The 25,572-nt window shown below is 44.5% G+C and overlaps 2 protein-coding genes across 2 annotated transcripts in view; both read left to right on the top strand.

Annotated features, from left to right (window-relative positions):
* LOC138666025 (C-type lectin domain family 2 member B-like) overlaps window positions 1-25,572 on the top strand; it is a 119,706-nt gene that overhangs the window by 21,664 nt on the left and 72,470 nt on the right. The gene's annotated exons all lie outside the window — the stretch shown is intronic.
* LOC138666027 (C-type lectin domain family 2 member B-like) lies at window positions 10,909-24,343 on the top strand. The gene is made up of 6 exons (XM_069754090.1): window positions 10,909-11,001; window positions 15,375-15,453; window positions 18,653-18,751; window positions 19,202-19,380; window positions 20,205-20,311; window positions 22,106-24,343. Exons 1-6 carry the CDS (start codon window positions 10,984-10,986, stop codon window positions 22,233-22,235), a joined length of 612 nt encoding a protein of 203 aa, XP_069610191.1. The 5' UTR covers window positions 10,909-10,983; the 3' UTR covers window positions 22,236-24,343.

Here is a 25,572-nt window from a genome sequence, read left to right as displayed (position 1 = left end):
AAGCCAAAGAGAAGGTTTGGCTCAACCATATCGAACAGGTGTTTGGTGGTGAGGCCACTGACTCGCAGCAGTCTGGCAGTCACAATTGGGATAATCAATACTTGGACCTAAAAGCACTATTTGTGAAAAGAACTAAGATATGGTGGAACCGTGCTTTTCTAGAAAAATATAAATCTCGCAATATAGTCCCTAGAGGTTTACGGAATAAAGTTATTCCAGCATTCCCTGTAGACGATGAACTGTTTGTCTCGATGTGGGAGGAGGCATGTACTAGTTGTTCAACAACTCTCATACAGCTCTTGATTGATTTGAATTCTAAATCCATTATCAAATTGGACTCATCTATTGATGGAGCACTGACTGAATTCAAATAATAATGCCCGAATGAGACTTTTAAAAACTTCGAGCTACAATTGGAAAAAACATTGGACACATTAGTTAAGAAAATAAATGAAACCCAAACTCTGAAACTTAACAGAGATACAAGAGACTATCAGACGAACAATGTGTTCTTCTGGAAAAAATCCTCATCCACATCTGTGCGTACAAAACGCACACCTTCATTTTCATCAGTGTCATCACTAAGTGAATATTCGGACTCAGCCTCTTTTTCCCTTACGACTCGGTCAGGTGTCAACTATAAAAGGACACGAGAACGTAACTATCACCCCTATAGAAGAAATGATTGTAGATCACCGGATGCCCCTAAAACGGACAATAAGGTAATTAACCTTAGCGATCATAATTTAACCGAGGCTGAGCTCTCAATATTAAGTAAGGGGCTGACATTTTCTCCAGTTTCTAGATTTGACACATTTTTGGCTATTAAAGATCTACATATCTTTGCTAGATCTTTACTTTTCAAAAAACATTTTCATGATGGTAACCTATATGCTTTATTTCCTACAGAGGAAGAACAATCCACTTTGAGAATTTTGGAGGAACTCTATGTTGAACACCATACACCTATTGATGGTAAGATACCTCCGTCGATTAGACCACGTTCCAAGAAGTTCCCCCCTCTATCCACTTGTGCAAATGTCGATCTATTCTTTCAAATTGTCACAAAAGATCTTATGAAAATCCCGAGATCTATCACTAATGACAACCTATCACGCCATGAATGTGAATGACTTAAATCACTTCAACAACTTCCAGATGTTGAACTAAAACCGGCCGATAAGGGTGGGAACATAGTCGTATGGCCCAAATCCATGTACGAAAAAGGAGCCTACCGCCAACTTAATGATAAAATATGTTACAAAAAACTTACATATACAGTGCCTACAAGTAGTATTCAACCCCCTGCAGATTTAGCAGGTTTACACATTTGGAATTAACTTGGCATTGTGACATTTGGACTGTAGATCAGCCTGGAAGTGTGAAATGCACTGTAGCAAAAAAGAATATTATTTCTTTGTTTATTTTTTTTAAAAATTGTGAAAAGTCTTTTCAGAGGGTCATTTATTATTCAACCCCTCAACCCACCAGAATTCTATTTGGTTCCCCTAAAGTATTAAGAAGTGGTTCAGGCACAAAGAACAATGAGCTCACATGTTTGGATTAATTATCTCTTTTTCCAGCCTTTTCTGACTATTTAAGACCCTCCCCAAACTTGTGAACAGCACTCATACATGGTCAACATGGGAAAGACAAAGGAGCATTCCAAGGCCATGAGAGACAAGATCGTGGAGGGTCACAAGGCTGGCAAGGGGTACAAAACCCTTTCCAAGGAGTTAGGCTACGTTCACATTAGCGTTACGCTAATGTGCGTCGCTGTTGCGTCGGCGACGCAGCGGCGACGCAGCGGCGACGCGCCCCTATGTTTAACATAGGGGACGCGTGCGTTTTTTTGTTTGCGTTTTTCGACATGTGCGTCGTTTTCGACGCTAGCGTCGGACGCACGAAAATGTAACAAGTTGCATTTTTCGTGCGTCCGATTTTTGTCAAAAAACGACGCACGCGTCGCAAAACGCAGCGTTTTTGCGCGCGTTTTTGGTGCGTCGTGCGTTGCGTCGCCGTTGCGTCACCGACGCACCGGCGCGCAACGCTAATGTGAACGTAGCCTTAGGCCTACCTGTCTCCTCTGTTCGGAGCATCATCCGGAAGTGGAAGGCTTATGGAACTACTGTTAACCTTCCACGGCCCGGACAGCCTTTGAAAGTTTCCTCCCATGCCGAGGCCAGGCTTGTCCGAAGCGTCAAGGCTAACCCAAGGACAACAAGGAAGGAGCTCCGGGAAGATTTCATGGCAGTGGGGACATTGGTTTCAGTCAATACCATAAGTAACGTACTCCACCGCAATGGTCTCCGTTCCAGACGAGCCCGTAAGGTACCTTTACTTTCAAAGCGTCATGTCAAGGCTCGTCTACAGTTTGCTCATGATCACTTGAAGGACTCTGAGACTGACTGGTTCAAGGTTCTCTGGTCTGATGAGACCAAGATCGAGATCTTTGGTGCCAACCACACACGTGACGTTTGGAGACTGGATGGCACTGCATATGACCCCAAGAATACCATCCCTACAGTCAAGCATGGTGGTGGCAGCATCATGCTGTGGGGCTGTTTTTCAGCCAAGGGGCCTGGCCATCTGGTCCGCATCCATGGGTAGATGGATAGCACGGCCTACCTGGAGATTTTGGCCAAGAACCTCCGCTCCTCCATCAAGGATCTTAAGATGGGTCGTCATTTCATCTTCCAACAAGACAACGACCCAAAGCACACAGCCAAGAAAACCAAGGCCTGGTTCAAGAGGCAAAAAATCAAGGTGTTGCAGTGGCCTAGTCAGTCTCCTGACCTTAACCCAATTGAAAACTTGTGGAAGGAGCTCAAGATTAAAGTCCACATGAGACACCCAAAGAACCTAGATAACTTGGAGAAGATCTGCATGGAGGAGTGGGCCAAGATAACTCCAGAGACCTGTGCCGGCCTGATCAGGTCTTATAAAAGACGATTATTAGCTGTAATTGCAAACAAAGGTTATTCCACAAAATATTAAACCTAAGGGTTGAATAATAATTGACCCACACTTTTATGTTTAAAATTTATAAAAATTTAACTGAGCAACAAAACTTTTTGGTTTGTAAGATTTATGCATCTGTTAATAAATCCTGCTCTTGTTTGAAGTTTGAAGGCTCTAACTTATTTGCATCTTATTAAACCTGCTAAATCTGCAGGGGGTTGAATACTACTTGTAGGCACTGTAACCCTCTATCAACCTTTAAATCACAGCTGCAATCCATTCTTGATCGAGCAGTAGCGAGTGAGGTGATTACAAAAGAATTGGCATCGGCTTTCATCGTAACTGAGCCCACTATTCCCACACTCTACCTTTTGCCCAAAATTCACAAGACTAGTACCACTCCACCCGGACGTCCAATAATCTCTGGAGGGGGGAACTTCTTGGAACATGTCAATCGGTGGATCGATTCCATCTTGCAACCATGTGTGGAGAGTCTTCCATCTTTCTTGAAGGACACTGGTGCCTTCCTTAAATTAATTGATGGTTTACATATTGACCCTGGTGCCGTCATGGTGGTGGCAGATGTTGAATCTCTCTACACTAGCATCAAGCACCCTGACGGCCTCAGGGCCACAAAATATTATTTAAATATGTCAAATCTTCCTGTTGTTTTTCAAAATTTGGTTCTGGAGGTTCTAGAATTCGCTCTGACCCACAATTTTTTTTTACTTTTAAGGGGTCCTTCTTCCTGCAGCTCCAGGGAACAGCCATGGGAGCGGCCTTCGCGCCATCCTATGCCAACCTGTTCCTGGGGCTGTGGGAGAGGGACCTCTCCATGTCAGATCCGATCTCATCTATGGACCGCGTCCCCCTTTGGACGCGGTACATAGATGATGTCTTCATGATCTGGCAGGGCCCCATTGATTCCCTACATGAGCTCATGAGCTCCCTAAATAACAACACCGTCAATGTACGCATTACTTACCATCATGATGCTCAATGTGTTGAATTTCTTGATGTATTAATCAAACGTGATGTCACCAATACAATACAAACTGACATCTTTAGAAAGCCCACTTCCACAAATTCTCTCTTGCATGCCTCCTCAGCTCACCCGAGACATGTAGTTCAATCTGTCCCCATCGGACAGTTCCTCCGTCTCCGGAGGATCTGCTCCGACAATAGCGATTTCGAAAAACAAGCTGATGATCTCAAAAAGAGATTTTATCAAAGAGCCATCATATGGTAAAGAAGGCGTACAATCGTACTAAACACTCGTCACGACATGATTTAATATATAAATCTAATACAAAACTGTCGGACGGTAAGATTAGATTTGTCACCGATTATCATAATCGTTTTCCAGCAGTTAGGGATGCCCTCACTAGGTATTGGCCTGTCTTACTAACTGATCCGATACTTTCAAAATACCTACCTAAGAGGCCTGCTATTACCACAAGAAGGTCCAAAAATCTGCATGATCTCCTAGTGCATAGCCACTATGTAGGTAATCCTAAAACCACATTTTTGGACCAGTACTCCAAAAGACCTGGCTGTGTTCCTTGCGGACATTGTGTGACTTGCCCCAATGTCGACAAATGTAATTATTTTTTTTAATTCTGATAGATCTAGAAACATTGAGATCAGAAAGTCCATCAACTGTACCACCCGCAATGTTATATACTTTGCCACTTGCCCTTGTGGTCTTATATACATCGGGTTAACCACACGTCCTTTCAAAATCCGTATTAGAGAACATGTCCTGGGTATCACGGCCGCTGTTGGGACCAAAGATCCATCTACTCTAAAAACCATCCCCAGACATTTCTGGCTGAGCCACAATTGTGACGCTACCCTCCTTAGAATAAGGGGCATCGATGCCCTAGAAGCTAACATCCGTGGGGGTAGGATATCCCAGCGCCTAGCCCAGCTTGAATCCCGCTGGATATGGATGTTAAACACGCTACACCCCATGGGACTTAACAACCAAATCAGTTTTGTTCTGATTTTGTGATGCCGAAGTTCTGCGTAGTCTAGACTTCATCCTGTGCTGTTGCAATCCTTTTGTTTTTATTTGTGTGCTGTACATTTCTAATTTTGTATTTTATTGTTTTTAGTTTGAGGACCCCTTGCTCCGTCTCGTCTTCTGTGCTATAGCCCATTTCAACTATAAGATCAATCTCCATGACGACTGCCTCATCTATTTAATTATAGATTATGTTATCATTGTATTAATAATGTTATTTTTGTTGTTTCATAAATATTTAAATATTGTGTTGTAATATTGATATTTCTTTTGTTTTGATAAACTTTTGGTGCTCTTTACATTATTTGAGTTATACCTTGAGCTGGTGTGCCATTAAATATCTGGCCTCTATATATGCTTTCCGTTTTTACCTCCCCCTTTTTTGCCTGCCATTCTCTTCATGAGCATATGTTGATATTTTGTGTGCTGTCTGTGTACGCATGCGTGTCCAGCCCGCCGCGTCCTTCGGCTCTCGGCGTCTCCTAGGTGACACGGTACCACAGTGCACCTCTGTGCTGTGGCTCCGCCTCCCCTTGACGCTTACACCGATGGGCGGGGTGTGTGCTCCGAGTGCGTATGCGTCACCAGCAGTGCAGCACACTTATATATCACGTCTCTGTTTTCATGTTCCTTTGTGTCTTGGATGCCGCAGTGGTCTTCACTACTTATATATGCACTCTCATTCTCATTATTATATTTATCTAAGCGGTATCTGACAGCGCATTGTTGTACCATGACAACGTCACATCACTTCCGGTTTAAGCCCATTGATCCGGGTCCTCTTTTTAAGCTGCACATTTTTTAAGCTGCACATTTTTTACTGCAACCACGCACCCTGACGATGGCTTTGCCGAAACGCGCGCCGGGGTGATGTGGTGACCTTTGGCTTCCTGCTGTGCCCCTCTCGTGACTGCCTTTGGTGATTCATTGCACCTATATCTAGGTATGTTATATCATTTTTATTGACTTCCCTTTGTCACGGCTATGTACTCAGCTATAGGCCGGTATATCCGTTTCTATATGTTAGGGGCCATCAGTGTGATTTATATTTCTATCCATTTACATGTGTGATTGTGCTACCTATTATGGAGTATATATTACTTATAATCTAATTGCCATGGTCTATTCATCCCGTTTCGCTTGATTGTAGATATGCACTGTGGTTGCATCCACCTCTTCACCCGTGTCTCTGTATATTATTCTAATAAAGTTTTTTCTATTTTTATATCTATTTTGGCCTATGTATCATCCTCTGTTCTTCTGTTTGCTCTATATATAAGTGTATGTATATGGTTCGTTGTTCAGGTGCCATGTCTACCTAACGGTGTGCCTGTTCTGACCTCATTACACCTTGCAGTGCCTTATATACTATATAATCTCTTATCCCTGCCTGTACTTCTGTGTGGGGTGCCTGGGTTACGGTCCTGCTTTATGATACTTCGGGCTCTTGGCTTATAATTGGCACCCAGCAGGGTTCCCTGCATATGTTTATCATTCATCTGCGCCTTCACACAGTGCAGGCGCCTCACTTTCGGCCTCTACGGCCATGCGTGGACATCCTGGCCGACGCTTCTTGTCTGCGCATGCGCACCTTGGATTCCTGTGTCTCATCTGGCGCAGGCGCTGTTCATTGGGCTCTTCTGCCCATTCGCGAATCTCCTTCTTGGCAGTGTGGTCTTCTTCCGGTTTGCCTGTGCTCGCCCACACCGGGTCGCTTATGAGCCATTACACTTATGGTGTTTATGGCTGTCAGACACTTCTGTCTACACCTTCCCTGGTGAAGCCTGGTCCACCAGGCGATACACGTGGGGCATCGCTTCTCCACCAGGTTATATCTTTATGGGGGGTTTCTTCCGCTTATCCTTATGAGACCTAGTAGCATTATTTTGTGCAGGTAACCCTTAAGCCTGCTAGTGGGCTCGCTGGTTCTATGCTATATTGGACAACTACCTTTATACGGCTGGTCCTTGTGTTTGAATGGACCATCTATCAGGTTGTCCAGTTAGGGACTTTTTTGCACACTGCCTCATGAGCCACTAGGTTATATATTTGGGTTACTATATTATACTAAAATATGGTCTCTATTACCTGTGTGTATTAGATGGTGTTTGTATTTTTAATTATGTTTTAACTGTTTGTGGTGTTGTTTGAAGTGTTTAATAAAATCAGCCTGTTATACTTTTATAACAGTTTTTCATTATTGTATGGAGTGCAATTGTCTTTACAGTAATGCTTTCTCTCTGTGATCAGGGGTCATCGGCGCGTCAGCATAACAACCAGAGGTCTCCTTGAGATCACTATGTTTGTTGATGCCAGATTGCTATGAGCGACACACTGTGGTCATAGCAAGGCTGTAATTCTGCTACATAGGGGCGATCTGATCATCGCCTCTATGTAGCAGAGCCGATCAGGGAGCTTCTTGCCTCCAATGGAGGCTATTGAAGCATGGCAAAAGTAAAAAAAAATGTTTTTAAAAATATGAAAAGAATAAAAAAAATATAAAAGTTTAAATCACCCCCCTTTCGCCCCATTCAAAATAAAACCATTAAAAAAAAATCAAACCTAAACATATTTGGTATCGCCGCGCTCAGAATCGCCTGATCTATCAATAAAGAAAAAGGATTAACCTGATCGCTAAATGGTGTAGAAAGAAAAAGTCAAAACGCCAGAATTATGTTTTTTTGGTCACTGAGACATTGCACTAAAATCATTAAAATGCAATAACGGGTGATCAAAAGAACGAATCTGCACCAAAATGGTATTATTAAAAACGTCAGCTTGGCGCGCAAAAAATAAGCCCTCATCCAACCCCAGATCACAAAAAAATATTTTTTTATTTAGGAAATGTTGGATTTTTTATTTCACCACTTAGATAAAAAATAACCTAGTCATGTTAGGTGTCTATGAACTCGTAATGACCTGGAGAATCATAATGGCAGCTCAGTGTTAGCATTTAGGGAACCTAGCAAAAAAGCCAAACAATAAACAAGTGTGGGATTGCACTTCTTTTGCAATGTCACCGCACTTGGAATTTTTTCCCGTTTTCTAGCGCACGACATGCTAAAACCAATGGTGTCGTTCAAAAGTACAACTCGTCCCGCAAAAAACAAGCCCTCACATGGCCATAATTATGGCTCTGGGAAAGAGGGGAGTGAAAAATGAAAATGGAAAAACGAAAAAAGCTCCAGGGGTTAATAACATTAAAAAAAAAACCCACAAGTTCAAATCACTTTCCTTTTGTCATAAAAAAAACCAACACATATTTGGTATCATTGAGTTCATAATTGCCCAATCTATCAAAATATAAAATCAATCAATCCAGGGCCGGCGTCAGCACCCGGCACACCGGGCAAATGCCGGGGCCCTTGAGAGAGAGGGGGTCCCACTCATGCTGTGATAGATACAGCTGGGAGAGCAGAGCAAGAGATAACATGCTCTCTCCACCACAAAGTCACTGCTGGCTGCGTTCTCTTAACCCCTATGTGCCAGCTCTGACACAAGCATCTTCTCACTCAGTCAGTGCAGCCAGGCAGGCACACATAGGGGTTAAGAGAACGCAGCCAGCAGTGACTTTGTGGTGGAGAGAGCATGTTCTCTGCTCTAATCTCCGCCCCTGGCTGGCTGCCGTGCTGCTGAAGTTATGAGGCAGATTCAGGAGGAGCTCCTACCAGTGCCTGAGTGAGTGGCGCTGCTATATACTACGTGGGCTGCGCTGCTATATACTACGTGGGCTGCGCTGCTATATACTACGTGGGCTGCGCTGCTATATACTACGTGGGCTGCTATATACTATGTGGGCTGCGCTGCTATATACTACGTGGGCTGTAGTGCTATATACTACGTGGGCTGCGCTGCTATATACTACGTGGGCTGCGCTGCTATATACTACGTGGGCTGTAGTGCTATATACTACGTGGGCTGCGCTGCTATATACTACGTGGGCTGCGCTGCTATATACTACGTGGGCTGCGCTGCTATATACTACGTGGGCTGCGCTGCTATATACTACGTGGGCTGCTATATACTATGTGGGCTGCGCTGCTATATACTACGTGGGCTGTAGTGCTATATACTACGTGGGCTGCGCTGCTATATACTACGTGGGCTGCGCTGCTATATACTACGTGGGCTGTAGTGCTATATACTACGTGGGCTGCGCTGCTATATACTACGTGGGCTGTAGTGCTATATACTACGTGGGCTGCGCTGCTATATACTACGTGGGCTGTAGTGCTATATACTACGTGGGCTGCGCTGCTATATACTACGTGGGCTGTGCTGCTATATACTACGTGGGCTGTGCTGCTATATACTACGTGGGCTGCTATATACTACGTGGGCTGCTATATACTACGTGGGCTTCGCTGCTATATACTACGTGGGCTGCTATATACTACGTGGGCTTCGCTGCTATATACTACGTGGGCTGCTATATACTACGTGTGCTGCGCTGCTATATACTACGTGGGCTGCTATATACTACGTGGGCTTCGCTGCTATATACTACGTGGGCTTCGCTGCTATATACTACGTGGGCTGCTATATACTACGTGGGCTTCGCTGCTATATACTACGTGGGCTGCTATATACTACGTGGGCTTCGCTGCTATATACTACGTGGGCTGCTATATACTACGTGTGCTGCGCTGCTATATACTACGTGGGCTGCACTGCTATATACTACGTGGGCTGCGCTGCTATATACTACGTGGGCTGCTATATACTACGTGGGCTGCGCTGCTATATACTATGTGGGCTGCGCTGCTATATACTACGTGGGCTGCGCTGCTATATACTACGTGGGCTGCTATATACTACGTGGGCTGCGCTGCTATATACTACGTGGGCTGCGCTGCTATATACTACGTGGGCTGCTATATACTACGTGGGCTGCGCTGCTATATACTATGTGGGCTGCGCTGCTATATACTACGTGGGCTGCGCTGCTATATACTACGTGGGCTGCGCTGCTATATACTACGTGGGCTGCTATATACTACGTGGGCTGCGCTGCTATATACTATGTGGGCTGCGCTGCTATATACTACGTGGGCTGCGCTGCTATATACTACGTGGGCTGCTATATACTACGTGGCTGTGTTATATGCAATCATGAATCGGGGTATGTGTTAAAGGGGGGGACCCACTGAGACTCTTTCGCCCGGGGCCCTCAAAAACCTGGAGCCGGCCCTGAATCAATCAGTAGACGACATAACGAGAGAAAAAAAAAATCAATGAAACGTCCAGAATTACAATTTATCTGGCTGCTGCAACATTGCAATAAAATGCAATAATGGGTGATCAATGTGTGTACCCCAAAATGGTATCAATAAAAGCATCAGCTCCGCGCTCCAAAAGTAACTCACCGAGATCCCAAAAAATGTAGACAAGCCAGAGTTTCTCCCCCAAATTTGAGTTTTTTTCACCACTTAAATAAAAAAAAAAAAATAACAACATACGTGTTTGATATCTGTGAAGTCGCACTGGCCCGGAGAATCGTAACGGCCGCTCATTTGTACCATACAGTGAATACGGTAGGTAAGAAAATAAATAAATCCCCCCCCTTTCAAAACAAAACAAAAAAAAAAAATTGTGGAATTGCACTTTTTTTTGTTGTTGTTGCAATTTTAATGTATTTGGATTTTTTTCCTGCCTTTCAGTCTATTATGTGGTAAAATGAAAAATATAACTTGTCTTGTAAAGAACAAGTCCACGTACCATTATGGGGCGCGTCCCCCTACAATCTTCTGTCCTTATGGTTGGTGGTGGGGGGTGAGGGGGGGGCAGCAGTTACGGATGACGTCATAAAATGTTTGAAAGCGGGCGGAAATACAGCGTCTGATCGCAGCCATGGTGATCCGCTCTTCACAGTCAGGCAGGCGGAGGAATACTATATGGGTGTGGTTTGGCACATCACGTGACGTGACGATTACTATCAGCTGACGTGATTTACATTTGCATTGTTACAGCCGCGGCCGGCGGAGGGTTATCGCAGGATGGCGTCTGTCTGGGAGGTAAGGACCGCGAGCCTTCTCTCTGCACGCAGGAGACATGGCGGCCTGTGCCGGAGCTGGTCGCGGTGTGTCGGTCGCAGTGTGCCGGTCGCGGTGTGTCGGCGCCGGTCGTGCTGTCGGTCGTGCTGTGTCGCTGCTCCCCGCCGGCTCCTGTGTAGTCCCGTATGTGGCGGAGGAGCTCCCGGACCGCGTCTGCTGCCTCCCCGGGGTCTGGGATACAGGTGTAGATTGTGGAGTCGCTCTGTTTGCTGCCTGATATTGCAAAAAAAAAAGAAAAGTGCAATCCCACACTTGTTTTTTGTTTGGCTTTTTTTTATTAGGTTCTCTAAATGCTAAGGGTATGTGCACACGATGCGGATTTAGTGCGGATCCTTCCGCGCAGAAACGCTGCAGAACTGCACTGTGATTTACAGTACAATGTAAGTCAATGTGAAAAAAAAAAAGCTGTGCACATGTTGCAGAAAAATCTGCGCAGAAACGCTGCAGATTTCAAAGAATTGCACTTTTCTTTTCACATTGACTTACATTGTACTGCACAGAAACTGCATCAAATCTGCAGATGCAGATTTAGGCCATGTTCACACAGTGCGTTTTTTACTGCGGAACCGCAGCGGTATTGCCGCTGCGGTTCCGCAGCTGTTTTCCATGCAGGGTACATAACAATGTAACCCTATGGAAAACAGTCACTGCTGTGCACATGATCCGGAATTTAGTGTAAAAAGCCGCGCTGAATAGCCGCGGTAAAAAAGAAGGAGCATGTCAATTCTTTTTCCTGAACCGCAGCGGTTCTGCACCCATAGACCTCCATTGTGAGGTCAAAATCGCAGTAAAACCCGCAGATCAAAAATAGATCTGCGGGTTTTACTGCGATTTGATGTGCAGAACCGCTGCAGCAGGAAGTGCGGGGGAGCGGGCGGAAGTGCGTGGGCGGAGTGTGGCTGCCCCCCCCCCCCCCGTGCTCCGATCCCGCCCCCCCCGTGCTCCGATGCCCCCCCCCCCCCCCCCCGTGCTCCGATGCCCCCCCCCAGTGCTCCGATGCCCCCCCCCCCGTAATCTAATCTCCCCCCTTATACTTACCCGGCGTCCCGGTGTCCGTCCGGCCGTCTTCTCCCTGGGCGCCGCCATCTTGCAAAATGGCGGGCGCATGCGCAGTGCGCCCGCCGAATCTGCCGGCCGGCAGATTCGCTCCAAAGTGCATTTTGATCACTGAGATAGGTTATATCTCAGTGATCAAAATAAAAAAATAGTAAATGACACCCCCCCTACTTTGTCACCCCCATTGGTAGGGACAATAAAAAAATTAAGAATTTTTTTTTTTTTTTTTTTCACTAAGGTTAGAATAGGGGTAGGGTTAGGGGTAGGGGTAGGGTTAGGGTATTTTCAGCCATTTTAGCCCTAAAAAGCTTCCTAGGAAACACACAGTAAAAAAAGGATAAAAAAACGCATCAAAAAACGACAAAAAAAGGACCTGCGTTTTCTGCCAAGAGCTGCAGTTTTTTAAAAAAACTGTCCTGAAAAAAAAAGGATGGAAATCCTGAACGTGTGAACATACCCTTAGTGCAGAAAATTCTGCACCACATTTCCTACGTGTGCACATAGCCTAATAAAAAAAAAAAAAAAAATTGTGCAATTTTCCAATGCCCGTAGCATCTCCATTTTTCGTGATCTGGGGTCGGCGGGTGAGGGCTTATTTTTTTGTTTTCTGAGCTGATGTTTTTAAAGGGCCACTGTCACCCCCCTCCAGCCGTTATAAACTAAAAGAGCCACCTTGTGCAGCAGTAATGCTGCATTCTAACAAGGTGGCTCTTTTAGGCTGGTTTCACACTTGCGTTTTAAAATAAAAAAACGCATGGTGGAAAAACGCATGTAAAAGCGTGCAAACGCTGCGTTTTTTTTAGACGCATGCGTTTTTGGATGTGGTGAGAAAACACGGCGTTTTGACGCGTTTACATGCGTTTTTTCATGTGTTTGCGTATTTGAAACGCATGATAAGAAGTGTGTGACAGCTGCCAATCATCAAAATCAAGTAAAAATCCCACTATAAACAGAAATAGCTAGGGTTAGGGGGTAGGGATCCTAACCCTACCCCTAAAGGGATCCTACCCCTAACCCTACCCCTAGGGATCCTAACCCTTAGGGTTAGGGTTAGGATCCCTAGGGGTAGGGTTAGGATCCCGTTAGGGTTATGATCCCTTTATCACCTTTATGGTGGGGGGTGGCATATCGGTGTGTTTTCTGTTTTTTTTTTCTATATAAATGCATGCGTTTTTAATGCAAACAAACGCATGTGCTTAAAAACATTGACTCCAATGCATTTTTTTCCGCAAAAAACCGCATACGAACGCATGCGTTTTTTGCATCAAAAAAACGCCTCTGAAAATTACTACATGTTGCATTTCTGCAAAAGAACGCATGCAGCAAAAAAAACGCATGCGTTCAAAAACGGGATCAAACGCGTATAAAAAAAACGCATGCGTTTTTAATGTTAAACATAGGGAAAAAAATGCATGCTTTTTTTGCGGTAAAAACGCTGCAGATAAAAACGCAAGTGTGAAACCAGCCTTAGTTTTTGGTTCATGTATTCCGAAAATAAAGCGTTTTGAAATGTATCTAAAATACCTCTTTGTCCATGGAGGCGGGTCCTCACCCTCCTGCTTGAACCGCTACTCTGCCGTCACTCCAATCTTCAGGGGCTTTCGGCGCCGCCCCCTCCGCGCTGTTTTCGCTTCAAAACCGGCGCCTGCGCTGTCTACTATTGTGTTGTGCAGGCGCAGTAAGCTCTGGCCGTCTGTCGTTCCAGCCAGGCTTGGAGACTGCGCGTGTGTGGCCGCCCTGCCTATGAATCCCTGCCCCGCACTGTGCATAATGCATAACACAGTTCGGGGCAGGGATTCCCAAGGGAGGTGGCCGCAATGCCTGTGCAGGCGCAGTCTGCAAGCCTGGCTGGGACGTCGGACGGCCAGAGCTTACTGCGCCTGCCCCACACAGTAGTAGACAGCGCAGGCGCCAGATTTGAAGCGAAAACAGCGCGGAGGGGGCGCCGCCGAAAGCCCCTGAAGATTGGAGTGACTGCAGAGTAGCTGGGGAGTGAGGACCCGCCTCCATGGACAAAGATAGGTATTTTAGATAAGTTTCAAAATGCTTTATTTTCAGAATACATGAACCAAAAACTAAAAGAGCCACCTTGTTAGAATGCAGCATTACTACTGCACAAGGTGGCTCTTTTAGTTTATAACGGCTGGAGGGGGTGACAGTGGCCCTTTAATGATACTATTTCAGTGCAGATACGTTGTTTTGATCGCCCATTATTGCATTTTAATGCAATGTCGTGGAGACTAAAACAACGTAATTCTGCCGTTTTGACTTTTTTTAATTTTTTTTTTTATGTCTACGCCGTTTATCGATCAGGTTAATCCCTTTATCTCCTCCATTACAATACCACCTCCTTCCCATGCACATGACACTGACCTGTGACGTGCAGTTGTGGTGCCGTTATCCCACATTTGCGCTGTTATGGGTGCCTGTCAAGAAAATAAGAATTATCTCCCATTGTCCGGGGTACACATCCAGAGCTGGCCTGCTTCTCCTCCCACCATTGGTTTCTGTGGGGCCAAATCCTTTGCAGCCCCCCTCTGTGAATTTTTACCCCCCCCCTCCCCCCCTTTCCCTTCTAGCCATATGGTCAGTGTGGAATACAAGTCTATGGCCTGCAGCACTGGCAGAGCTGAGTGCGTTTTCCCTCCAAGAACCGCTTTGTTTCCTAAACAAAATATTCAGTCAAATTCAATAAGACACATTAATCCCAGAAACAAGAAAATTAGATTTCCAGGATCTTACGCAGTCTTGTTCAGTATAAGAAATATACTTTTTGGATGGAGTTGCACTGATCTATGTTATGAAAGTAGTGGGGAGAAAAAACATCTGGGGGTTTATCTTTCTAGATTCTCAAAAGAATCGAGTAGTTTCTGGACATTTACATGCACATTAGCAGCAATGAACGGACGCGGATTTTTTTTGTTATTAAGATTATTGAAGTACCGTGACTACTGAGCGTGGGTGAATCTGTAACGTCGCCTATTGTGCTTGGTGGATCCTGTGTTATTAGCGGTGTATAGAGGCGTTATCATTGCACTCCTGCCTCTGATGATAATGAGACGTCTGATAACTCATGAAAAGACATCAGATGAGTTTAAAATGGCACAGAAGCCACTGTGAAAACAGCAAAATTATTATTTTTTTTTTTGTAACGTGAACATAAAAATTGGTTAAAAAATGCACATAACAAATCTACATTACAAGATGTCATTTTCCCTATGATGGCTTTGTGATGACGACAACGATATTTTAAAGGTGTTTTTTTTTTTTTTTCTCAGATTGATGCAGAAAACAGATTACCAATGAAAGCAGCCACAGAATGTCCTAAACCAGAGGATTTGGCCTTAAAGTTTTATGGTAAATGTCATTCCTTCATGTTGTGATGTCTGATGCTGGCGGACAAGAATGGAAGCCATATTGATAGATAGCGGTCTGTCACCAGAGCTGTGTATTGTACGGATGTAGGTGTGAACGTCGCCCTGTATCTTCACAATCCTTCCACTAACTCAACGACAGACTGCGATAACACGATGTAACACATTTTTATTTATTTTTTGTTCCTGGGTCCAAAGTGTGTTTTCCTAACCCTGTTATGCCTAAAACCAATAGAAAATGGCTGTTGTTCCAGAAAAACTTTGCTTCTGTGATCAGGAAAATGAAGACTACACAGTATTGAATATGAATGGAGAATTTTCCCGAAACACACACATTTCAAAATGTCATTGTCCTGATCACAGGAGCAAAGTTTTTGTGGAACAGCTATTTTCTGACAGCTGCTGACACCCCCATGTCCCCGGTGACGGCTGCTGACACCCTCCTCACTGACAGCTGCTGACACCCCCCATGTCCCCGGTGACGGCTGCTGACACCCTCCTCACTGACAGCTGCTGACACCCCCATGTCCCTGGTGACGGCTGCTGACACCGTGGTCACTGACAGCTGCTGACACCCCCATGTCCCCGGTGACGGCTGCTGACACCCTCCTCACTGACAGCTGCTGACACCCCCATGTCCCTGGTGACGGCTGCTGACACCGTGGTCACCGACAGCTGCTGAGACCCTCGTGTCCCCGGTGACGGCTGCTGACACCCTCCTCACTGACAGCTGCTGACACCCTTTTCTCCCTGGTGACGGCTGCTGACACCGTGGTCACTGACAGCTGCTGACACCGTGGTCACTGACAGCTGCTGACACCGTGGTCACTGACAGCTGCTGACACCCCCATGTCCCCGGTGACGGCTGCTGACACCCTCCTCACTGACAGCTGCTGACACCCCCATGTCCCCGGTGACGGCTGCTGACACCCTCCTCACTGACAGCTGAGGCCTGGGGTCCTTGGATTGGGATTTTCCAGTTCACGCCGTCTTTCTCTCTAAGGAGGCAATTTGCATATGGATGATTGATGATTACGATTAATACAGGTGATAATTACGCACAATGTGCAGTCGCTATTTATATTGTAATTATCATCATGAAGATGCCGTACATGCGTGAGATCATTGTGATGTTATCGCTGTAAACACAACGCACCTGATTAATATGTATAACCACAAAGCACCTGAGAAATCCGAGGGGAATAATACACTAATGGCCATGGAGACCCCCGATCACCTGAAGGTGAATCTTCCCCATTTCTTACGGTCACTGAGTTCCGACTGCCAGAACGTGTCACACATCCGGGGCTGCTGAGTACAATGAATCCGTCAGCAGGTGTGTAATCTGAGAGCAGCATGATGTAGGGGCAGAGACCCTCATTACAGTGATGTCACTTATTGGGCTGTGTTTTTCTCACTGAATCAAGTGTGTGTGAAAAATCACAGCCTTCACTAGTTATTTTCTTTCATAAAAAGAACAAGTCAACCATTCACGTCTGTGTGTGCAAAAAAGCAAGAATTGACTGCCATAAAGAGCCACAGTATAGCGTCTGACTTTTACAGATACATTGCAATTTTGTAAATGGGCGACTTGTTAATAGCTGCTGTGTGTGTGTATAATGCATATTTTCTACACTCGTGTGGACATGGCCCATGACTATGTGTCTTGTGTGTTCTGGTCCATCCCCACCACTGATTAGCAGCTGTCTGGCAGTGTCCTGTGTGTGGAGTCAGTGCTGTGGTCGGGGTTATACAGGGCTCCACATTCCCAGCTCTGCTACATCAGCGGAGTCCCATCACTGTGAGACCCTTGTGGTGTGATGCATTGTGCTTCTGCCATAGCAGAAACTGCTTCATGAGTGGGTGAACTAGGTGGGAAACCAATCTATGGGTGTAGGGGCCAGGGAGGGCGCAGAACTCACTCACTCTTGCCTTCCTCAGTCTAATTTTCCAACCGAGACCAGCAGCATTGTGCAACAGGAAACTGGTTTCTGTGGACCAGGCATTATTCTTTCACGGCTCAGTGGTTCAGATTTTGTTTCTTCTCTTTTCTGGTGTCGCCTTGTTTCATTCATATACAGGAACGATTAGTTGTGGGTTTCGGACAAGTTAGTTGGACAGCCGAGTTCTAGTTGGCTGAAATATACTTGGCTGCCCAGTCTGTCCAGCAGAATGATTCTTCACATCCTCCCCTGATCCCTTTAAACAGAACTACATCATCCTCTTATCAATTCCACACATTCTCCTCCCATCCCTTTTATTAGAACGATTCTTCACATCCTCCTCTGATCGTTTTTGTAGATGACTTGTTTCCGGATCCTCTTTCTGTGTTCTTCCTCCATCACACCGTGCCGCTCTGCTCTCCATGATGTGACGCTCGTCATCTTCACAATGTTTCTTGATTGTGGGATACTGACCCCCCCTATAGCACCGATATCTGGGCCTTGTTTACAGCCACTTGGATCACTCTGCTCAGATGTAGAAAAAAAGCTGAACAGGATGCCGGCTGTGCTGTGTTCCATTTGACTTCTTACTTTATTGTAGTTTATATATTAATTTAAACTGAGCGGATCTGATGAGAATTGAATTCACCAAATTGCGCACTTTTTTTTTCCGCTGCTGCACACTGAAACCCCAGCGACTTCTGACCCTTGCACGACGTACGTTGCAATCTTGTGATGCGTTCTCTAGGCCAGGACACACCTGGGCCTAATGTGAAGATGGCCGGTGCGGAGCAGTAAGAGAAGGCGCAGATGACTATACGGGGGACTGTGGGCTGAGAACTAGTGGGTTTGCTACTTTAAGGGGAACCTGGTGACTGATGCATATATTGGGCGCTGGGTTTATAATCACGGCTAGGCCTGTTTGACTCTGAAATTCTGCGGTGTTTCAGGAAAAAAAAAGCACTTTAAAAGTTGGGGGGGATTGAGCCGCACAGGACACTAATCAGTCAGGTCCCCGGTGCCTTCTCCCCACCTGTGACTGACAGCCTGCATGGGTGTATTGGGAGATACCTGTCACTCATGGGGAGAAGCCGCCAGGGACCAGACTGTCTGACTAGTGTTCTGTGCAGCTCGGTCCCCGGCAGCTTTTTAAAGTATAACAAGATGGGTTTCTTTTAAAGTCTATTCTTTCCGCAAATGCATAATTTAGATTTCTCTCTTTTTGTTTTCTCTTTTTAGGAAGCAAAAATATGACGGTGGTTCAACTCGCAGCCCTGATATCTGTATTATGCATTGCAGTCGTCTTCCTCTTTGTGTTGGTCATTGTAGTTACTGGAGGTAAGTCTCATGTCCTGATAGAAGAATCCTGACATAATGTTACACTGAAGATGATTGTCGGGGGAGACGGCAATGATTGTCGGGGGAGACAAATATTCTGCTCCCTGGTGCGGCTCTGTTCCCCATGTTTTCTGGGTGTGATATACGGAGGGTTAATATGGCAGCGTGGTGGAGATAACAACCACAAACGAAGGGAATGTAATAATGCAGGAGGAAAAGGACGTCTTTCATATGTACTGCCCTGTATCCCAGCATCTGATAATCCGGCGTAGATCTGCAATGTACCATAGACTTTTATGACCTTCTAATAATTCAGAATGTTGGAGCGATCTCCTGTAATCCAGTGATTAATTTTGCACATTTTTGAGAGGATCCTCCATCATTGCAATGAAGAGTGCTGTTGTAAGAGAGCAGATTTTGGAAAGGTCGATGTAACATCTTTCTTTACAGGTAAATGTCAGACCCCCAAAACAATACCCGTCTCCCGTGACCCCTGTGAAGACGACTGGATCTGGCACAAGAGAAAATGTTATTATTTCTCTAAAAATATTAGTGAATGGGAGAAGAGCCAGAGCTTCTGTGCTGCCAGGAACGCGTCTCTCGCCATTATAGACTGGAAACATGAGCTGGTAGGTATCGATGGGATGCAGGGGTCCGGGACCCCAAAAGTGCAACCTCACAAGCCAATGGGTATTGTGTGAAGGGAGTCCAGCTTCTATCCATAAAATCAAATCCTTTATGTCATGATTAAAATAGATGGCGCAACTACAATATGCCTAGGCATAGACCTGATGAAGGATAAAGGGTGCAAGGAGGCGACACCGGACGCGTTTCAAATGACTGTTATGTTCTTAAACTCTATAATTTAATCATGAAATAAAGGATTTAATTTTATGGATAGAAGCTGGACTTCCTCCAATGTCTGGAAGAGACCAGACTCCGGGCTTCTCCACACCAGAAACTTTCCTGGTTTCCATCAAGGGTGAGTGGAGGTTTTTTCACTGCTTTTGTGTTAGAGGATTGCCATTTGGTCTACATTATCGCCTTCACAAAAAAGCCTTTTTTTTTTATTTTGAGGTTGTGATGACTCAGATTGTGAATTCATTTTTTCTTTATCATTGTTTATTAGTACCAATTTTGCAGACACAACTCATTTGCTTACTTTTTTCTTATTTCTGTGAAACACAAAATGTAAAAAAAAAAAAAAAAAAAGATGAAGTTCTGCCATTACCGTCCGGTGTTGCCGTAATCGTACTGCACTTTATATGGTGTCATTCTAAACTACAAATTTCCCTGGGAAAAAAACCAAGACCTCATAACTGCGATGGGGACAGAAAAAGTGGAAGAAGGGGAGGAAGAAACAAAAATGCAAAATAAAATATGCCGTGGTCGTGATGGTTCTGGATTGCTAGAAGTCTCTGGTTGACGATGGTTTTTGGTTTTTATTCCTCAGGACTTCATTTTCCGATTTAAAGGCTCCTCTGATCACTGGATCGGTCTAAAAAGAGAAAACGAAACTGAGCCGTGGGTCTGGACGAACGGCTCCTACTTTAATGACCTGTAAGTGCGATCACCTGTCGGTAACATTGAAACACGTTGGATTTCTGTAATCTGTTCCTTGGGATCCAGCGACACTGAGCAGACGACCCAAAGGCTCCTGTAAGAGGAACCCTGAGCGGATACCCTGCGGTCATGGATATGTGAGGCGCGTCCCAAAATGATAGAAACCAGATTGTGGGCAATTTAATTTATGTAAATCGAGAATATTTCTCTGGGGAACAATTCTGCAACATTTTTTTTTTGTTCCTGTTTTTTATTCTGCTGACAAGTATTATTATTTCAGAAATCTCATGCACATACTTTTGTTTTTGTTCACCCATGGAAAGCAATGAGACCGTGCAAAATAAAAACCCTCAGCCAACAAGTTTTTCTGCCTTTGGTGAACAAACGTAACTTTATTAAATATGTACCATAGACAAATCGCATGTAATCCACCAAAAATGCATTTTGAATCTGGTGTTCTGGCTGCAGAAAAATGCTGCGTGTGAACGTGGTCTTAACGCCCAATTGTGGATTTTTGGACTCTCTCTTGGGACTCTCCATAGAGTAGTCAGCAGATTTCTCCTGTTCCCATTGAATGGAGAAAATGTTCACATGCAAAAAACCTGAAACCTTCTAGTTAAAGGGATTGTCCTTAGTTGGCGATGGTCACACATGCGCACCACCACTGCTGTGGGACGGCTGCAGGTATCCACTGCTGTTCTCCACTATCCCTCCCCCCTCCCAGTCCTACAGAGCCGGTGTGCACGTCCGTTTCTCCACTTCAGAAGGGACCCCCTCTGTGTATTACTGGGGTCCTCAGCGGAGGGGAATAAACTTTGTGCACAGTTCTGCCCTGATAATGTCTAGAGTGACGTGTAGAAATTCTCATCTCTTGTGTAACTTCCAGGAATTGATATTGGTTCACACTTTTTTTTTTTTTTTTTTAAGAAGGTGGTGCCTTGGCATCATGTTTTGCGAGGGGGTGGGGGGTTCTTTTTTTTTTTTTTTTTTTTTTTTTTTGTTGACACCATGTTGTGGTTTTTATACCTAAAACATATCAGCTTAAAAGCGAATCTGCCTTAATGCTCGGGACGATTCTTTTAACTGCTACATATCTTTGGAAACCTGAAGCGGTAAAAGTAGTTCTAAAGATGGAACATTTGCTCCTTTTTATGTTGCAATGCGTGGGTTCTTTCTTTTTAGCATTTATTTAGCACTTTTTTTTTTTTTTTTTTTTTTTTTTTTTAGGCCAGTTGTGTGCCTTAGGCCGGTTTCACACGTCAGTGGCTCCGGTACGTGAGGTGACAGTTTCCTCACGTACCGGAGCCACTGACACACGTAGACACATTGAAATCAATGCATCTGTGCAGATGTCATTGTTTTTTTTTTTTTTGGGGGGGGGACCGTGTCTCCGTGTGCCAAACACGGAGACATGTCAGTGTTCGTGGGAGCGCACGGATTACCCGGACCCATTAAAGTCAATGGGTCCGTGTAAAACACGCAAGCAAACGCTGCTGTAGAGAAGATATGAATCATGGCTTCAGCACCAGATGCAGGGGACAGCGCTAAACTTTAGCGCTGTCTCCTGCACGGTGCGTGTGGTACCCAGTGGGCACACGGGCGGCACACATGTGCCACACTGATGTGCCACAGAAACACACGGGCACATGGACACGGATAATTCCGGTACCGGAATTATCTGGACGTGTGGGACTGCCCTTTGATATATATATTCATGTGCACCTATGCTAAGGGGATGAACAGTTTTGTGAACTTTTACATTCTCACACTTTTTTTCTTTCCCCCCTCCAGGTTCTCGATCGTTGGCTATTTGAGCTGTGTGCTGGCGAACAGCGGTCGCATCTCCAGCGCTTCGTGCTCCTCGGACAAACACTGGATCTGTAACAAACCGGACGCTCAGACCATGAATCCTCATCTTTAAATAGGAGGCGTTATGAGACCGAGTGCACAGATATATGCAGATGCCTTCATGCCTCCTCTGTATGTAGGAAGATGGCGGCTAGTGGGCTACTCTGCACCTACGAGTCCCAAAAAGGATGAAATATTTGTGTGGCAGAGATCACAGGTTATTGGCGTAAATCACTATTTGCATCTTTGTCTACGGAGTTGTGTTCTGCAAATCCGTTTACAACTTTGAATTTCCATCATGTTTGGAAATGGAAGTGAAAGTTTTGCAAAATAATTAATTTACCCATTTTACACTGACGGGTCGGGGTAATCTGGGCTATGTGATCACTGGTGTTTGCCGTGAAGGTAAATTGCTGGATAATGGTCAGAGGACAGGATGGCTGTCATGTCCAATCCCTCACCCGGATGTCTTGGTAGGTGGCTCGTTGGGCTGACCGCGATTTAAAAAAAAAAAAAGCTTTGATTACAAGTCATGAGAAGATAAGTTATATGACGGATTTATAAAATGCCTACTAGTTTAATTGGAATTATTCCATATGTAAAGTGATATTTTAAAAATCCGCTTAGAACTTATTTTTTAGTCTCCTAAAAATCTTATGTTCTAGAAATATCCTAGAGGCGAGGCATGAAGGCATCTGCATATAAACATCAGCATCTGTCCAGATAGAAGACTCTGCAGGAGTCCATTGTGAGATAATATTGTACATTTTTATTGTCTGCACTGCAGTATACAGAGTACACACGTTTACACTGAAATTCCTTTAATCCGGCACCCATAGTATAGAATGGGAGATTCCTTAGTATAACGAAGTCCTTTACTATCATGAGATGGATTTATGTGCTGAACAATCTGCTTCCTTATGCGGAAAACCAAAGAAACCATTAGGCATGGACCTAAGAAGACTGGTAATGGGACATGGGGAGTAGAGTAAAACACCACAGTGAATAGCAAAAGTGCCCGCACAAGTAAAAAGATTAATAAAAACAGTAGATGCCGCGCTGGAGGAAAACTAAGAACAAATGCCACCTGCGTACACTATCTGGTGAAAAGGAATCCACCAGGACCCTAACCGTATAGCTAATGGCAAAAGAATCCCGGGAACGGTACCACATGAACAAGTAGACAGTTCCTCCACTACCCCACACTAATTTAGAATAGCGTTCGGACACCGATGTCCCTCCGCTTACCTTATCACAGGTAGATACTGCTGAGTGTGGACCCGTGCTGCGGAAATCTTCACCTGCCCGGTCAGTGCCCCTGGGGCTATGGTGCAGTGTGTATCAGATGGCGGGGTGCGGTATAGGGAAGCCCCGGCCGGTAGCGTTCCCTGATTACCGCATGTAACAAAAAGATGGCCGATAGGCTCCTCCTACCTAGTGACGTCACATGCAGTATGGAGCGCAAGATCGCTCAAAAAAGGGGGATAGGAAACAACCAACGCATTTCAAAGAGTGAACCTCTTCTTCCTCAGGGTTACCGTTCCCCTGGCTCACCATACCTTATAGAGTGCCCTGCCATCTCTACGCCCCGCCCCCTATTGATTAACCCCAGGTTTTCCGGCATATGTGCAGCCATCCACATCGATCTCCTAAGTACTACCTACATGCCCCTAGACTGCTACAGGGCACAGTGCATATACTCCGATCTATTTCGATATAATATGATGGGACAAATAGATGTATCTGGCAGCATGCTAATATAATAAACCAATAAATAAATGGGTAAATTACCCCACATATGTGTGTATACGTTAAAAACATAATTTATTTGGAAATCTCTAAAATAGTGTATGTATTAAAAATACAAATATATGTACATAATCCATAACATAAATACAATTGAGATTAAAAAACTCTCGATAATGGCCAAACAATAGGCACGTTATACCGATAGCTGTCAGCTATAATATTTCTACTAAACATCTTTATAAGAATCTCTCGCAGAATCCTCTAAAAATCTTTAATAAAAACTCATAAAAGGAGAGAGAGGGAGAGAGAAAGGAAGAGAAAAAAATATATCTTTAAAAGGCCTTATACGGACTTAATTGGAGGTAACGGGGGGATCCACACATAGATATACACACATATATATATATATATATATATATATATATATATATATATATATATATATATATATATATATATATATATATATATATATATACATGTACGTATACACATGCATCTCCATAAAAACCTCTCTATATAATTATAATTAACTCCCTCCTCCACTTAATTTCATATACTAAAATCATATACCTCAAATGATCTACTCTGAGGAGTCTCCTGAGAGGAGAGAGACCTGGGTCCTCTGGAACTTACGTGGTAGGCCTAACATGGTCCCCATTAATGCTAATGAACACCTCTTCAACTACCTGTTCTGAGGTATTCCGCCTCATTCCTACTTAGCCACCCTATATTTAGGCAGGCTAGCTTATGTACCTCAAAACGCGAATAATTCCACCTTTAATATAATCACCGCCTCTAGGGTTCTGGTGGACTCATTGGATCCCAGTAAAGAATATTCCCTTAGTTGATTTATTGTGTTTCGTTAGAAAATGCCGCGACAGGGGGTGTCAGGGCTATTCTTTACTGGGATCCAACGAGTCCACCAGAACCCTAGGGGCGGTGATTATATTAAAAGCATGTCCAGGGCAGAGACGCAATGGATATTTACCCTGGACAGCTTGGCCCCTAAGGGCTTGAACCAGGAGGTGGAATTATTCGCATTTTGAGGTACATAAGCTAGCTACTTTTCTGAGAATACTTTTTTCATCATTGGATAGAAAAGTATTCACATCAATATTCTATAACCGCAACTCACCTTGAGGTTTTGGGGGTTTTTTTTAACACGGTTTGTAGATGTTTCCCCTGAAATATTATTTTTGTGTCTGTTACTTCTAGAAAAAACTTTTGTTTTGGATTATTGAAAATACATTTGGTTGTTTTTCATTTTTATAAGTGTTTGATGTAGGCACATAACAGTGCGCTATATAGATATATACTTTGTGTGCTGTACACGGCACTGCCCTGTGTATTGTGGTCTCTGATACTCCAGGGATCAGTTTCTGATAAGTGTAATGTGGGCGCCGCATTTCTGCCCAATTGTCGTGGTCTGATCAGATGTAATAACCCAGACTAACGGCAATGTCGGCGATCTGCGGATGATCGGTCTCAAAAGACGAGATGAAATGCGACCGTGTTACACCAGTGCGAAATTAGCAGACAGTAAAAATGGACGTCATCACGTATGTGCACAAAGTCTCTTGTCTCCTATTAAAATAAGTGTGTGTATTTATTGTAATATTTGTATATAGGTTTTCTGTTTTACGTTTGTTGAAAATGTA

Source organism: Ranitomeya imitator, chromosome 2 (genome assembly GCF_032444005.1).
Source record: "Ranitomeya imitator isolate aRanImi1 chromosome 2, aRanImi1.pri, whole genome shotgun sequence".
NCBI lineage: Eukaryota > Metazoa > Chordata > Amphibia > Anura > Dendrobatidae > Ranitomeya > Ranitomeya imitator.
The sequence above is the reverse complement of the archived record's forward strand: the minus strand, read 5'-3'. Positions and strand labels throughout refer to the sequence as shown.

Bases quoted from the DNA above. Each gene is read 5' to 3' on its own strand.
- LOC138666027 (XM_069754090.1), top strand. The intron at 15,454-18,652 runs GTAAATGTCATT...TTCTCTTTTTAG, and splicing joins TTTGGCCTTAAAGTTTTATG to GAAGCAAAAATATGACGGTG. The intron at 18,752-19,201 runs GTAAGTCTCATG...CTTTCTTTACAG, and splicing joins GGTCATTGTAGTTACTGGAG to GTAAATGTCAGACCCCCAAA.